This window comes from Antrostomus carolinensis, unplaced genomic scaffold, assembly GCF_000700745.2.
Source record: "Antrostomus carolinensis isolate BGI_N321 unplaced genomic scaffold, ASM70074v2 scaffold18487, whole genome shotgun sequence".
NCBI classification, from domain to species: domain Eukaryota; kingdom Metazoa; phylum Chordata; class Aves; order Caprimulgiformes; family Caprimulgidae; genus Antrostomus; species Antrostomus carolinensis.
In genome coordinates, this window is record NW_010328243.1 from 13003 (window position 1) to 28968 (window position 15966).

At 37.2% G+C, this 15966-nt stretch overlaps 1 protein-coding gene across 1 annotated transcript in view; it reads left to right on the forward strand.

Moving 5' to 3' along the window:
* LOC104528247 (probable ubiquitin carboxyl-terminal hydrolase MINDY-4) overlaps positions 1-15196 on the forward strand; it is a gene marked incomplete at its 5' end in the record, with an annotated part of 23107 nt that extends 7911 nt beyond the window's left edge. Inside the window, 3 exons of the mRNA XM_010172190.2 lie at positions 5283-5463; positions 9985-10057; positions 14941-15196. Of these exons, the coding sequence (XP_010170492.1) occupies positions 5283-5463; positions 9985-10057; positions 14941-14989 (303 nt within the window). The remainder of the gene's footprint in view (positions 1-5282; positions 5464-9984; positions 10058-14940) is intronic.
* Between the last annotated feature and the right edge of the window lie 770 nt (positions 15197-15966).

Below are 15966 nucleotides of genomic sequence, written 5' to 3' on the forward strand. Positions count from 1 at the left end.
TCCTGAAATATTTCTGTAGTAAGATTTTCTACAACAGAAAAAATTCAAAGCTACAGAAAAATTATCTAGGGCTTTCACATAGAAGTAGTGTTTTCTACTACAATTTATAAATATCTGGCTAAAAACACTTCAATTTTTGCCTAACATGACATAGTCATTAAATTATGGATACTCTGAATGTCAGATATTGTGAACATTAATTCTATTTTTCTTAACCTGATTGAAATAAAATATGTATTAATGCCAATAACTTTACCCTCACAGCATCCCTTAACCTTATGCAAATATAATTGTAATATGGGTGACCTGGTGTTTTAATTGTGCTGGTGGAATAGGTGAATTGATTCAGTGGTGTTCTTGATCACCCAAGGGCTATTGCAAGGGTATCTGGTTTTACACCATTGATACTTCAGTCCTAACACTGTTGGAACATTGTTTAATATTAATTCAGTAAAGGTCATTGCAGGGAAACAATGTTGACAGAACAAACAATAAGCTGTGGCCTGTGACTGTGAAAGCTTTTTGCAATTATCCTTTTGTCTATCAATCCTGTTGGATTCAGTACATCTAGCAATTACTCAGTTTGACACAACCTAGACCTTTGTGGAATCGCACGGGCATGAGTACTGCACTGTATGATTACTTTGGGAAATATGCATTTAGCTGTAATCAGGTGAACAAATATAAAACAAGAAATGACTGAAGTTTCCACTATAACAGAATGTAATTTTAATTAAAAAAAAAAAAAAGTCCAACAAGCAAGGACATGAAATTATGTTAAATGAGAACAAAACTCCTGGAGAAAAATGCCACCACATTATCCATACCCAGTGATCTCCCTTGGTTTAGATATCATCTTCTCTTCTTCTTGGAATCGTGGCCACTGCATAGGAATGATAACCTAATGTTTGTTTCTGTTCAAGAGAAATTGTTTGATGGAGTCTGAGAGACACAGAATCTAGGCTATATTTCTTGTTTGTGTCTTTTGGTATACACATGTCAAAAGATAGCCTTATTCAGTGAGAAAATAAAATCTGAATGGTGAAGTTCCATACTCTCATTCTGGCAGATATATTGACATAATTCTCCAGTAATAAATATTTGTCTGTAGATTTAATTTCACCATTGTGCAAATGCACACTGAAGTCAGATGTGGAAAAAGACCACCCATAGTGTTGAAAATGAGCCCTTTGAAGGTGCCTGCATTTGAAAGTTTGACATTTTCCAAAGATGAGAATTGTGTCCCTGAAATTTATGAGCATTCTTAAGGGATTTCTAAGCCAGAGGAATAGGGTTAGTGGAGCCTCCATAGGAATTGAAAAAATGCATCATGAAAAGACACCTAATTCATTCCCCTTTTTCCTTTTTTTTTTTTTGCTGAAGAAGATTAATGAGCATGTTTGAAAACAAATATTTGAATAGCAATGCACAATTACTTTTTAATGCATTATGATACTGCAAGCAGAAAAAAAAAGGTTATTTTTATGTTCTGCAAAGTAGAAATACAGCTGTTGAGCTCTTAACAAAAATAATAATATTTAATAAAACAGATTCAAGTCACATATCCCTGATTTGCATTTGGAAGTCAGAGCCAGCATTACATTCATAGGGCAGATTACAACAGCTGGAAAGTAGGGCCCCAGTCTCTGGCAAGCGCTTACTGGATGACATTCACTCTGAGTTTAAAGGGTTTCCTGAGGAGTCAGAACATTGTTCATACTTTTTCTTCCCTGTCCTGCTTCAGGGTCCTGTTATATTCCAGGATCACTAACACCAACCAACCTGGCCAAGGCAATTGAAGAAGCACTGGCCACTCACCAGCTGGATCAGTTAAATGAGGACATACTTTCAGCCCACTCAACAACTGGTGCTTGAAGAAGGAGGCAAAGGAATCCTCACAATAGCATGGTTCCATATATATTTTGTAGAAAAAATCTGGACATGATTTGGGGAATGCTATGGGAGAGGATGTTCCTTATAGGAAGTCTAGACAAAGTAACATATTTGGGGAGAGGAAGGAATTTTAGCCTGGTGGATAAAAAACATTCTATGCTGCTTGTCCTTAAAACTGGAGTGTAGGAATAATAAGGGGTATCTGGAGAGCCAGAAGCCCCAGGAAAGTGATGCTAGTGACCAGTGGTTGTGGGGAAAAGCAAACCTGCAGCGACCAGCCAACAGCTGGAATGCAACTTGATGTTAAAGGCAGCAGCTAATCGTCAACTAGTATAATTAATGTAACTGAAATGAAGACTTCTCCCTTTTCGTAGGAGATGAGGATTTGACCTGCAATGTTTTTATACTCTCCTTATTGTCTTGAAAGTTCATGCCCTCGCCTTCTTCTGCAAGCATTGTAATTGAAAACTATACATATTTGGAAAATGTTCCTACAGACCTTACTCATTTGAACAATTTGTCCTGACTTCAATAGGACTGTTCATGTGAGTAAGAATTGGAGTGGATGTGTGCTTTGAAGCAGTTCTGTATCTCTGATCTTGTTTTGTAAAATGTTGTTTGATGAAGCTTGGAAGTTACTTTAGCAGACATACGTAGGAAGAACATTTTTAGAAGAAGACTGGCTGTTCCTCTGTTCCTTTTTGGCTTTGATTTATCTGCACACTAAAATATGCATGTTTATAAGACCGAATCTTTTCATCCGTATCCCTCTAATTTGCCATCTTTTGTTGCATCTGCGTATTTCCCTTCTTGATAGCTCCTCTTATGAATATTTTTGTAAGCTTGTAAAATATTTTCTGTACTTTTAAGCCAAGAATTTACATAAAAACCAAAACTGTTGTATAAAAAGCTGTTTTAAATAGATATTAGCAAAGTAATGAGTCAGGGAACAGTTACTTAATTAGCTTAGACTTGTTACCTAACACCAGAAGAAATTCTCATTGGGGAAGATAATTTATTTTGTACTCATATAACACTTCAGATATAAATTCTAAATCTCAAGAATAAAAAAAAAACCAAACCCACAGACTCTTTATCACTTACTATGCTGTTTAGACTTTTATTTACAACAGCACATATGTCAGCTTCTGCCTTTTAGCAGTATATTGGGTGGCATTTACACCTGCATACCCAAGGTGAAGAACTGAGTGCTGTACTGTAGAAGCTGCATCTGCAAACCTATATGTAGAAACATGTATGAGAATTTTTCTCTTAAAAGTCTGACAGTTTCCACGAGCACCCACTGCATATGCTGAGGCATGATTTAAATCCCTGGTAAAGGTGAAGATAGCAATAAACAGATGATTTCTGTAGATTGTATCACCTACCATATTACTATGCAAGCCTCTTCAAAACTAGTGGAACCTCTAAACTAGCAAAGTTTCTTTGATCCATGTATCTTTATTATGGAGGTAGAAACTGATCTTATATTTCTATGCAAATATATTTGCACACTTTTTTGTCATTCCTTATTTTGCATACCAGCAGTATCTGTTTAGCAAAGGATACCTAAAACTGGGGATAAAATAAAGATGGTTGTAAACAGCATCCTGCACAGTAGTGATTCTGTCTACTATGTTGAGGATGCCCCCTCCCTGGAAGTGTTTAAGGCCAGGCTGGATGAGGCTTTGAGCAACCTGGTCTAGTGGAAGGTGTCCCTGCTGATGGCAGGGGGGTTGGAACTAGATGATCTTTAAGGTCCCTTCCAACCCAAACCATTCTATGATTCTATGATTCTATGATTCTATGATTCTATGATTCTATGATTCTATGATTCTATGATTCTATGAGTAATAAGCAGAGCTGTAGTCAGAAACATTCCACTGAAAGCAAAAAGTTTTATTTTAGTTTTTAGTTTCCCTGAGCAATTTATTAAAGATACAAAAACCAATTCAATTGCAGAAAAAAAACCCCAGTATTATTTTGAACTTAGAATACAGCTTTCAATGACAGGAATATAGCTAATAATAAGTATCTGTTGTAGCTGAATATTAAAATCCCAGCTGGGAGAAATAAGGTTTCTTTGCTACATTAAACAATCTAATCACTATTTTTGCTCTATTATTTACTACTGAAGGGGCTAAAATCATTAACTGATACTGCAGTTCTAAAGCAGCAGCATGCAATAGGAAGATGGTATCTGTCTCAGAACACATAAGTGTGAGGTGAAGAACACACTACAACATATTTGCTGACCTCAGGGGATGCAGGAATCTTCCATTACTCATTTTATATCAGCATATATTAAGTTTCAAAACCATAGATATGTTCCCCTTGGTATTAAAGCATGTATATGTCTACCTTAAAACATAAATTCCATGAGAAATTATAGATATGAGCCTAAATATGTATAAAACTAGCCTCAATCTTTTGCTGGACTTGAACCTTAAAGACTATGAGGTGAAGCAGCAGAAAAAATGGATTGAACTGATAAATGGATACATACATAGATAGAAGAAATTCCAAATCCAAAGAATTGCTGTAGTAGCCCACATTTTAAAATATCTGGTAGATTTAAGAATAATAGTTCAAATCAGTAATGAATAAGAAAATATTTTTTATGCAATTTAGTACAGACTATTTAGGATATTTATAAGTAAGGATACTTTCAAAATTTCAAAGGAAAGGCATCTGGTAAAGAAATAATTGATTTTTTTTTCATAGAATCATTTAGGTTGGAAAAGACCTTTAAGATCATTAAGTCCAACCATTTCAGCTGAGAATATTTTATTTTTAAGAATAATGAATCAAAAGCAAGTCTTTCTGTTGTTGCTTTCTTCTAGTAGATGAAAATATTTTACTTATCTGGACTGCGAAGCTAGAAGAAGATGCTGAAATGAAGGGAATGTATTATTTTCTTAATACAAGAAAAGATTTAGGGGTCATTTGAGTTGCCCACACAGATTTGTATCATGTCACCTGAGATCCTATAAATTCTCTAGCCTGGCTTCCACGTACTGTTGCATAAGAACACGGTCTCCTATTGATCTCATGTAGCATTCCTGACCTAAACTCATTGTGGTTTCATAGCTATTGCAGAGGTTTGGATTTCTTGTGGTTCTGATCATCTGGGATATGATCTTTTTGCTGTAAGGATACTACAGCTGGATTTCATTACCTGCCTGTAACTCAAGACCAGATACTTGCTTTATGTGTTCCATGATTTACCAAAACTATCCTGGTCTGCTTTATCAGCAGTATATAATGAGCCTTCATTAATGTTTGTAGACTATAATAAGTAAGTGATCTTATACATCTCATGTTTTCCACAATGAATTGTTTTTCCCCTGCCCCCCATGATTTTCTACTGTTTTGTATCTTTCTTTTAGGTTGGTTGTTACTTGAAGACCCCTAAATACCCAATTTGGTTGGTATGCAGTGAAAGCCACTTCAGTGTGCTTTTTTGTTTGGAAAAGGATTTACTAGGTGACTGGAAAACAGAGCAGAGATTTGATCTATATTATTATGATGGCTTGGCCAACCAGGAAGAAGAAATACGGTTAACGGTTGGTATGTACAACTCAGTAACTCTGCATTTCATCTCTGGTGGTGGCAACAGCATCACATCAGAAAGAAGAATACAGTAATAAAAACAATGACGGTCTCAGACATTAAAGATTATTTCTATGCCTGTTTCCTAAATTCCATAATTAGCTTTGTTTATTAATTGGGAAATTATATTTCACAAGGAAATTTTGAGGATAAGCTCCTGAGAGGGTTAAAAGTGAGCATATGCTACTTTATACAGACTGGTAAATCTTTCAGTGACACACATTTCCAAGGAACAGAGTGTGATCTGGCTTATTCATGCTCCCAGGACTATAAACCACATTTAACTACTCCCATACCCTTCACATCGTTTCTATAGACAAAAGTGCAACTTTCCTGCTCCTCAACCCTACATGCCTGTAGTAAAATGAGCAGAGAGGGTGAGGAAGCATGAAATCCTTGCCTTCAAAACCAGCTACTTCAGAAGATGGCAAGAATCTGCTAACAAAGTCTAATTTCTTACCTGCTTGTAAGCATACCTAGAAACACAAGCATGCAAAGGATCTTCCAACTTCTTACACTCATTCTTTCAGGAAACCATACCAAATTATGCAGCTGCTTTTACAGTAATTACAGATTTCTCCAACTGGAAGGCACTTGGACAAGAAGTATTTGCTGCTTAGAAAGCTCCTACTTATTGACATATTAAGATATTCTTAATCACTAAACTTCCCATATTAAGATATTCTTGATCACTAAACTCCTATTTGCTAATAATATCCTACTTATCTTTTGTTTTCTTTCCTTCAATATATTTATACAATCTAATCAAATTCCTTCTCAATCTTAAGGAGCCACTCTATTGTAGTCCACTCTAAAAATAAGCTGTCTGTGTTCCTTGTTTGTACCTATATTCTGGTTCTTGAAGAGGATGAGTTATACACGCATGTTCTATGTTCTAACTGAGGTCATGTGGCAAACTCTTGGTGTGGTGGGAATGCTGGAGGCTTTAGCATCTCACAAGATTTGGTGGTGAATTCAATAATCTTTCTGCCTGCTATTTATCTTCTTATTTTAATTAAAATTCTGTCATTCTATTGCAGTGATCACATTATATATTACCTAAAAAAAAAAAAAAAAAAGCTTAACCTTTGCAGGACTATAGTTGCCAACAGATTCCCACATGGTCTGTCCCAGATAAAAGTTTCATTGTAAGTGACACAGATTATATAGTTCAGCACAGGACTGGAGAGATCAAGATAATTTTTTTCTATTTTGTTGTACCATGTAACATATAGTCCAAAACAAGTGTCCTTATCTGTCTTTTCATCAGTAATAAATCAGTAATATTTCCAAAATCCAGAGCTACCAAGCACTCTGAGATTTCTGGATGAGTAAGTACTCAGAGTATGTATACATTTTTCTCTTTACTGTTCAGCCTATTACGACATATCTGTATATTTCTCTTCAAAGACTAAACTTGCCTTGAGAGGTAGATACCTTTTTGTTGTGGCTATAGCCTCTTCCAGGGATGTGCCCTAGTAAATCTTTTGTTATCTGTGAAATTCTGCAAAAAGGCTGCAAAACGCAAATAATTTCATCATTCCAGGGAAACTCTTTCTGTTCTGACTGTACAGTAATCCTTTGTTAGGTCTGGAGAAAAACTGAAATTACTTTACATCCAAAAGGTAACACTGATCATACATCTAAACAATGCATACAGTACCAGATGGAAATAGCAGAATGCTAAGTATTACTGGTATTTTCACTGTGGAAAAATCAAGAAGCTATGAGGGTTAGGCAGTGTTACCTAGAGATACAACATGAGGTCCTTGGTGCTGCACAACCACATCTCACCAGTGCTGGTTAGCAAAGTTGTTTCCTTTTCACTAGCAAGATGGTGAATTCCTTGATATGAGAATCTTGTTTATAATTAGGAAGATTACAATCAAGGTCACATTTCAGGGAATCATGAAATTACACTGAGTAAGAAATGCAAAAAAGCCAGAAAGAAAGAGTAGAATTATATTTTTGGGGTAGTAGCAACTGCCACTTTACATTGAGAATTTGCCCTGCTTCTCATACTCTCAACCATTTGCCAAAATGTAGATGAGAAATAGAAAGTTCCTTTCTAAAAGCAGGCAATGCCTGCTAGTGAGTTCAACATACTATCCCAGATAGACAAAGGTTCTTCAACATTTTCCATTGGGGTAGGAAATTTTGATAGGCAGAGAAGGAAAACAGACCAGTGTATTTAAAATAATAACCCTCTGCATTTTGCTCATCTTCTGTCAGCTATTTAGGGACTGAGTGGAGATTCTGGGATTTTTGTTATATGTCACTGAGAGTGCTTGTATGAAAGAGCATGTTGTACTGCTCAGAGAGATACTGCTCCTCCTTTCTAATATATACAGTTAATGCCTACCTATGTTATCATTTATATAGGGAATTTTTGGCCATATCTTCAACTCAATATTCTTTTAAAGATGTCTTAAAAAAGCAGCTGAATAATTGCTCAAAAGAATATAACTGAATTTCTCAGAAGATTCTTCCAGAGCCATAGACACCATCCTCAGCCCCTTTGCAGATCCCACAGAAGACAGCAGTGAAATTAGCAGAGGTTCAGATACTGGAGGCAGCTTCTAGGGAAAGCTGGTATATTGATTATGACTCTTTCTTTCAGAACAGTGTTTTCCCACAGTTAAGGTGAGATTGTTCCAATATGCAAAAGTCTTTTGGAAAGGTAATTAATAAAACATCACTTCCTAAGGTTAATCTTTAAATTATGGACATTATTTCTTCTCTCAGTTATTACCTGTTCAAATTTCACTCTTATGAACCTGTATGCATCTTATTTCCTAGATAGCAGGTTTGTCTGTTAACTGTGCTGACACTCACTACCCTTTGCTTAGAATATGCCTATCCTACTACCAATACTACGGTCAGGACAGTAGTTGTTGCTTCTTACTATGAGAAGATCCAGGAATCAGGAATTGGTATCAGGAATTCCTAGAGGGTTCCAGATACTATTGGAGACCTCTAATGAACTATTATAAACTTTTCAGTATTAGGGTAAAAGAGGCCCTTTGAAACTTGAAAGATTCCTGTGTACTTCTAAGTTTCTGAGGACCTAGGAGAAAACTGCCAGTGCTTTATGTACTTTATGTCCATTTCCTACTACTCTAATGCTTACAGTCATTCAGAGCTTTCTGCATGTATTTGTACTGAGAAGATCAACAAGCAAGGGAGAGCCAGGTCTTCTCTATGACATGAGGAACCCAGATATAGCTGAGTCTGGCAGCTATGAATGTAAGAAGTAATTGCCTCCCATCCTGTCTACATCAGTCTCACTGAAGCAAACCCGTATCCTACACCCTGTCTTGGCATCGTTTGTTGCTCACAACCTGCCCATTGGCTGGATGATGGACAGAAAAGAATAATAATAAAAAAAAACCCTTAGTCTGTTGCAGTTTAAAATGGTTTACTCCAAAACAGGAAACAGCTGAGCAGACTGACATCCAAGCTGGTTGCAGGATGTTTTCTCTCTGGGAAGTTCAGCGTCTACTTTCACTGTTGACAGATCCAGTGTCTGAGACACTGACCTCTCTGTTTTCCCCGGAACAGTGCAATTGCCTCTCCATCCCAAAAGAATGTTCACAGCCTGTGGTAGCTCTCTTATATCCAGAACAATTCTGTCTTCTCCCATACGTGCACTGCTTTCTCGAAGTCAAGGGACAAGCTTCTTTTCCAGGGTAAAGGACTCTTAACCCAGTTTGGACTGGACTTGGAGTTTCTATTCTATTTCTATTAGGGTAGGACTACCACTCTCCTTAGTATTTGAGTAATAAAAATTGTTTTCTTAGTAATTATCACATCAATTGCAAAATAAAAACCTCATAACAGCCCTCCAGCATATTTTTTCACTCTCTAATCCATGTTTTCCTTGAAATCAACTCTATATTAGCAAACTAACCTGAGTCAGGGCATGAGTCTGAACACTGTCCTGTGATCATCCTTACTTTTAAGTAGTCAGCACAATTCTGAGCGAAGTTACTGACCCAGAACAACTAATACTAGGCACAATCTGGGGATCATTCCCAACAGCAAGTTTGCATTGAGTCACCTCCTTTCAGCCTTTAGCATGCCATCACATGAACAGGCAGTAAACCACAAGCCAAAAGAGTTCAAGAGATGACAAAGCCATGAGTGCCACACTGTCCACTCTATGGTCAGCTATAAAGCCTATGCTATTTGTAAAGAGCTGTAACCATGGTAGCTACTCTGAGCATTCCTGGCCCTGCCTATGTTCACTCTGTTCAGATGATATAAACACGACCATGACATGATATTCGAGTACCAGAAGTTCTTGCCTTACATGGTATTTTAATCCAAAGTGAGTACATGCCTATTTCGAGCTAGGAGATTTACAGTGTGAGTGGTGTTCCGTCACTTCCATGGGTGGAGTTCCTAGAAGCTACTTTGGTATTCTATATGAATAGAAATATGCTCCAGCCACTAATAATGTCTGATATGTCTCTGCAGACACAACTCAGATGTGCACTGAAGATAAAGAAAATGATCTTACTCCTCCACTTGAGCACTGTATTAGGACAAAGTAAGTGAAACTACAGTTTTTCATATAGATATATTCAGATATCAATGTGAATAATGTGCAAGGCTGGAGTATGGTAAAAAATATTACAGCAAGTAATCTTGAAAAATTACTGCTTAAAATTAGAAAGGATCTGAATAGGCCAGAGTGTTGGAATATGTATTATACATTTAATTGTGTTATTGTAGTTAACATCAAACTGACTAAGATGTTCAGTTCATTCTTAAAGGAACTTTCATTACATCATCAAGAACTGACTAAGCCAAATTCAGTTTCAGAGCACAACTTGATTTCAATAGATCTAAACTTAGATTCCCAAAAGTTATCGATTCCTATTGTAGATAATGAGGAAAGGAGAAAATTTCTTCCATCTTCATCAGTCTTTTCTGAAAAATATAATTGCTCTGAGGGACTTGGGTACCATTCTCGATGCGTGAAGCCCTGTGTTCAGTGGTCTCAATTTTCTCAAACTTTAAATGTGTCTATAGGAAGCACAGAGTTTCTCAAGATCACAAAACACCATTTTGTGAAGTCATTCTTAGCAATTCTTAGGTCATATTCTGTCCTTAAAGACAAGGCTAGTTCCTATCATGTTAGGAACTTCATGGCCATTTTGAGGTCTATATGATATTAAATGATGGACTTCTAAGCAGTTTATCCAAGTCATACTGAAGTTAAATAGAACATTTTAAGTTTAGCAAGACAGGAAAGATGCAAAATGGAGAAACTTAACAGGGTAGAAAAATCAGCTTTATATCAACTCCATCAGCACAGCTTTGAAAGCCGCTATCTGAATATCTTTGGAGCAAGAAGTAAAAGCCTCATTGTCAAAGACCGTAACATCGGTCTTGTTAAATCAGCAAGCCAAGTAGCTTCAGATTTCTCTTGTAATTTCCCTCCTTTCCTTGCCACAATTTGTCCTGTAAAAAAACACCAAAAAAAAAAAAAAAAAGGGGGAAAAAGAAAAAGACAGTGGCTGCCAAACAGTGTGTTCATGCAGGGCTGCCTTTATAAAATTACAGACAAGTAGAAGAGGCATCCTGTAACATGACAGCAGTGACATTAGTCCAGGCTCCCTGCACACATAGATTAGATTGATTCCTCTCTTACAGTGACACGTATGCGTGACTACAAACTAAAATAAATAATATATAGCCTCGGAAGCCTGCACAGTGGGAGTGAATAATGCATTAATTCATGCAACTATGTTGCTCTTAGAATTTCTTCCATTCCTGGCATTGTATCAAAGTTACACAGTTTTTGTAATAGTTATGTTTGTTTATTTTAAATTCCCCACTTTAATCTACTGGAGAAGTAAATGACCAGCAAATTCCAGTGTCAGTTTATTTTGTTTGTACCATTATCAGGACTATCTGATTTACCCTGATCAGTCTGGCTCCTTGTTTTCAGTATTCTCCATTTGTTGTGAGCGTATTTATTTAAACATGGCTTTGCTGCTAAAGGTTTTTCATATTATATTTTTTATTTTTGTTTTAAGAACTTTTTCTTCCAATTATGAAACAGTATATAAGGAAAAGTAAAAACAAACCAAACTAATTGATATTTTAACAATTTGGAAGATAAAAATGAAATGTTTTCTATTGTACAACCATGGGAAATATTCCTAAACTAATTTTTAGTAGAGCAAGCAAGGAGTTGTTACTTATTTTGACCAAGCATTCAAGATGAAACTCCTTATCAAACCTTTCTCATAAAAAAAATGCAGGGCAATTTCTCAAGCAGTGTGGAGAATTAAACAGTCTGAACAATCAGAACTGAGAAGGTTAACTGTTATTTCCAAATATTGATCGGGGTTTTTCCTTCCATTTGCATGACTCAGTTCTGTTTTAACCTATGAAAAGCCTTACCCATTGTTTACCCCAGTACCTGGACACTGCCGTCCTGTAATGCATTGAGTTATATGCCTAACATCTGTCTGCTGTTTGTTCTCTTATCCTCTCCCAAAGGGAAAACTGCATATGGAATAGACTGTTTCTGCATTTAGGTTTTTTCATTATTATTATCATTATCAGAGAAGGGTTGTTTTGCTTCTGCAGAATGAGGAGGCTCATATTTTTAGTCCCTATTCTATAAAATGTCAGAAGAGCAAGATTTGACTTTAAAGCAGGTAATACTTCAGATGGCTAGCACAACTAATCACCAACACATATCACTTTAACCTGCAGGCTCCCAACCAAAGAGTCTGTACAAATGCTTTTATTGTGGATTTCAGCCCTAGACATCTGTAGAAGCAGTCTGATTCTGACCAAGAGATGTCTGGAATGTGCATCCTTGGGTTGTTTGGGAAATGTCGTGCAGACGTCTTATCCCATTCTTCCCTGAAGAATAATCTTATATCACAGTCACGATCCTCGGCATCTCTCTGCAGTAGCAGAAAAAACATCTGTTAGCTCTGCCTGAGGGGAATAAAACTTTGATCCGATATTATAATCTGAATTCAGCAGTATATTTTGTTAACCCTCTAGGATCAGCTTTCCTCTGTGGTATTGGGGCTGTATGATACATTAGTTCATCTGTTTGGCTTTGAAGTGAGACATCCAGTGGAATTTTAGTGGATAAGAGGAGAGCAGAGCATGAGCATTTCATCCTGAATTATTGGTGTGCTCTGAAACAATACCAAATGATTAGTACAGGAGATACTCTCTGAATGTTATTCCAGGCTGAGCATTGTTCAGGGCCTGAACCAGTTCCTCTTGGGTTCCCGTTAACTCCATGACCCTTGGGTGAGGTTGTAGTTGAACCAGATGGATCAAATGTACTTTTCATGTTGCTAATCTGATAAATTATAATTAAATCAGCAGCTAGAATCTGAGTTCCATTCGAATTACATTGTAGCAGGATATCTTGGGGAAATTATCATGCTGAATTGTCCAGACAGTTTTGTTTCTGTCTGTAAAGAAAAGAATTGCTCAGCACCTGTAGGTGAGGTTCCTCACTATTTGACACCTTTTCTTGTGCAGATTCAATAAGTGAAAAAAGTTTTGAATCCATCTCCATAGAAGCAAACAGCCAGAGACTGCTTTTCAGTCTACACACAACTCAGCTAAAATGGTTTGAAAATAAACAGAGGAGATAAGGCTTGTTAAGAAAGTTACCTTGCGTCCTGCTTCAAATTATCATTTTCTGTTTAAGATCTTTATTAAAAGGATATTTTTTTAAAAGTCCAGTTCCTCGCTGCATAGCAGTTAGCAGCATCTTAAGCCATAACAGCAAAAATGGTATCAGCACGTTAGTATTTTTGCAGAGTACAGTGTAATTTCCGAGCAGATTCCATTTGGTGTCTTTTGGCCTCTGTGGATCCCTCGCAAAGCTTTAATAACCCTGGTGAGATAGAAGCTGGTACCTTGGGAAGATTGTACACAAAGATAAGGGATGATTTGATGGCATTACCTAAAAAATCCAATGGGTTTGGAAGGTGGTGATCGTACTTCCCACTTGCATTTGGTTGTTCTGGGGTGATATTCATGGACAGCTCCCACAACTGGTGAATGCCAGACTAGGTCAAATATCCCCAGATAAAACATATTCTGCTTTTAGCTTAAGATGTGAGCCATCACTCTTGTTTATTCCTACTAAGTCCTGGGGTGAGGACAGTATTTCTACAACTTTTTTCTTTTTATTTTCTCAGCAAAATAAAAAAAAAAGAAGGAAAAAATTCACAACAGCCCTCAGATTGTCACTTCCTTTGAGACTTTGTATTGAATACTACATGAATTCAGCTTTTGGTTTTGTTTTACACTTAATTGAGTTTCTCAGTGAAAGGACTGAGCTGCCATACCCCTGCTGACACATTCTTTCCTCAGTGACAAAAAGAATGAGGCACTCTGGCAACTCACTGTTGTCTCCACTCCATCACTAATGTCTTACTACTGTGCACATGTACTCTGAGACAGATTTTCAAAACATATAAATACTTGACCCTGGCAACGCAATAGTTTAGTTCTCAGAAGATGTGGACCATGAACTTACAAACATGAGAAATGCCACAGACAAGGGTGCAATTCATGCAGTGAATGACTCTGACTGCACAGTATGTTGACTCACTTCAACCCAGTGAGGTCATTGGAGAGCATCATCCTGATTTCTCTAAGTCTTGGTTCAGATCTTGGTCTTCTGCCATGATTTGAAGATACATTTGGTGATAAATGCAGGATTGATACCTTCTTTGCATCCAGTGTTGGTCACATTGCTGGAACGTGCAGCTGAGTAGTAGCAGCCAATACCAAGCCAGGAATTAAAAACGTGGGAGGTATTTGTGCAGATGCATGTGGTGGACTCATTTGGAAACATTGTTCTCAATGCACATCTTTAGTGCTATTCTGAAGAAGAAATGAGGGCAGAGAAAAAGCAAAACCTCAGCATAAGAAAAGCAAAACATTGCCATTAAAGTGAGCCATTGACTACTTCAAGGTCAGGGGCGAAGATGGCTGGTAAATGAAATGATCCAGTTAGATGGGTCTTAGAGTCACAGAGTTCCTAATCAGAGGCCTACCTGTATAGGAGTGTGCAAATTGCTTAGTAACCAGCATTCTGGTTATATAGGGTTAATTCTTGTACCTATCTTGGAGATTCCCTACAGCCTTGGCAACATGAAGGTAGCTGTTCTGAATCAGCTGCTGCTGAGGACTCTCTATTGCCTAGAAGAGAGTGGAGGGAGGGTAAGGAGGCTGACCTCCAAACTTGGGCACCGAAAATTAAGGGGCATAAGTACCTCAATTCTGTTCCTTTCCCTTTGAGAAGAAATAATTAGCTATCCAGTTGAGTCCATCCTAATTTCTCTGACATTGGGTGGTTGAGGGGTGTTGGGTTACCTTTCCAATGACCTGATTAACTGATGGATGTAAAATGATTGCTCTCATTTCTAGGTGGCAAGGAGCTGTTATTGACTGGAATGGCACAGAACCAATCTTGTGACTGACCTGACCTGCACTTTATTTGTAAAGACAAAAAGGAAATGACTGAATTAGCACATTCCTATTCCCACCAATACAGGAAATAGGACGAGAGTTGTGCAGTTTACGACGAGGAAGAATGACATGGTTTGCAAGCTGGAAGAGTTTCACCTCAATCACCTCGTGCTTCAGATATTTTGCTTATAATATAAACAGCACTTACGTAAATTCCTTGTCACTGCCTTTAACATACAGCTTCTGAAGAGCAGACTGAGTTTCCACCACCAAATCAAGGTTACAGATGAAGCAGTGAAATCGTCAGCATGCCTTTGAGGTCTCTTTCTGGATCCACTCTGTATCCTGCAATTGTTTCAAAGCATCTGATGAAAGATGCTGAACCCAGATTTTTGTCACTGTACATGCCTTCCCTGTACTGCCTACTTCTTCATCTACAAAACTCCAGTGCAAGTATAAAATATCATCCAAGAAATATATATATTCTCTTCTTTACCTGATATTAATAAGTCTTGTTTTACACTAAACAGATTGGTAACCATATGGGCTTTTCAGATAAAGCCTGACCTATACAAAGTTCTTGTTGTGTCATAAAATTTGCAGTAAGGATTGTGGGTTTGTGTTACCAGAATAATAACACTAGTATGTTCCTTATACTGGGTGCAATTGGTGTGTAACAGTGCCTATCACTGATGTAGCTCATTTTTCTTTCTGGATGAGAGATAGCTGTATCAGTACCTTTACATTTATACCATTGTAAATATGTATACACTAGGGTTTATTTACACCAAAGTGACAGATAAGATCTGTGGTTTGCTTCTTCAGAATTACAAGTGAACAGAAGAGCTGTTAGGTTTGAAATTCAAATGATGCCTATCTGCCATAGATACCATTATTCATGATTAAATAAAGTGCATGTACTGAGATTATGTACTGTGGAGATTTATCACAAGGTACTGAAGCAACAGTTTGTATTCTGAAATG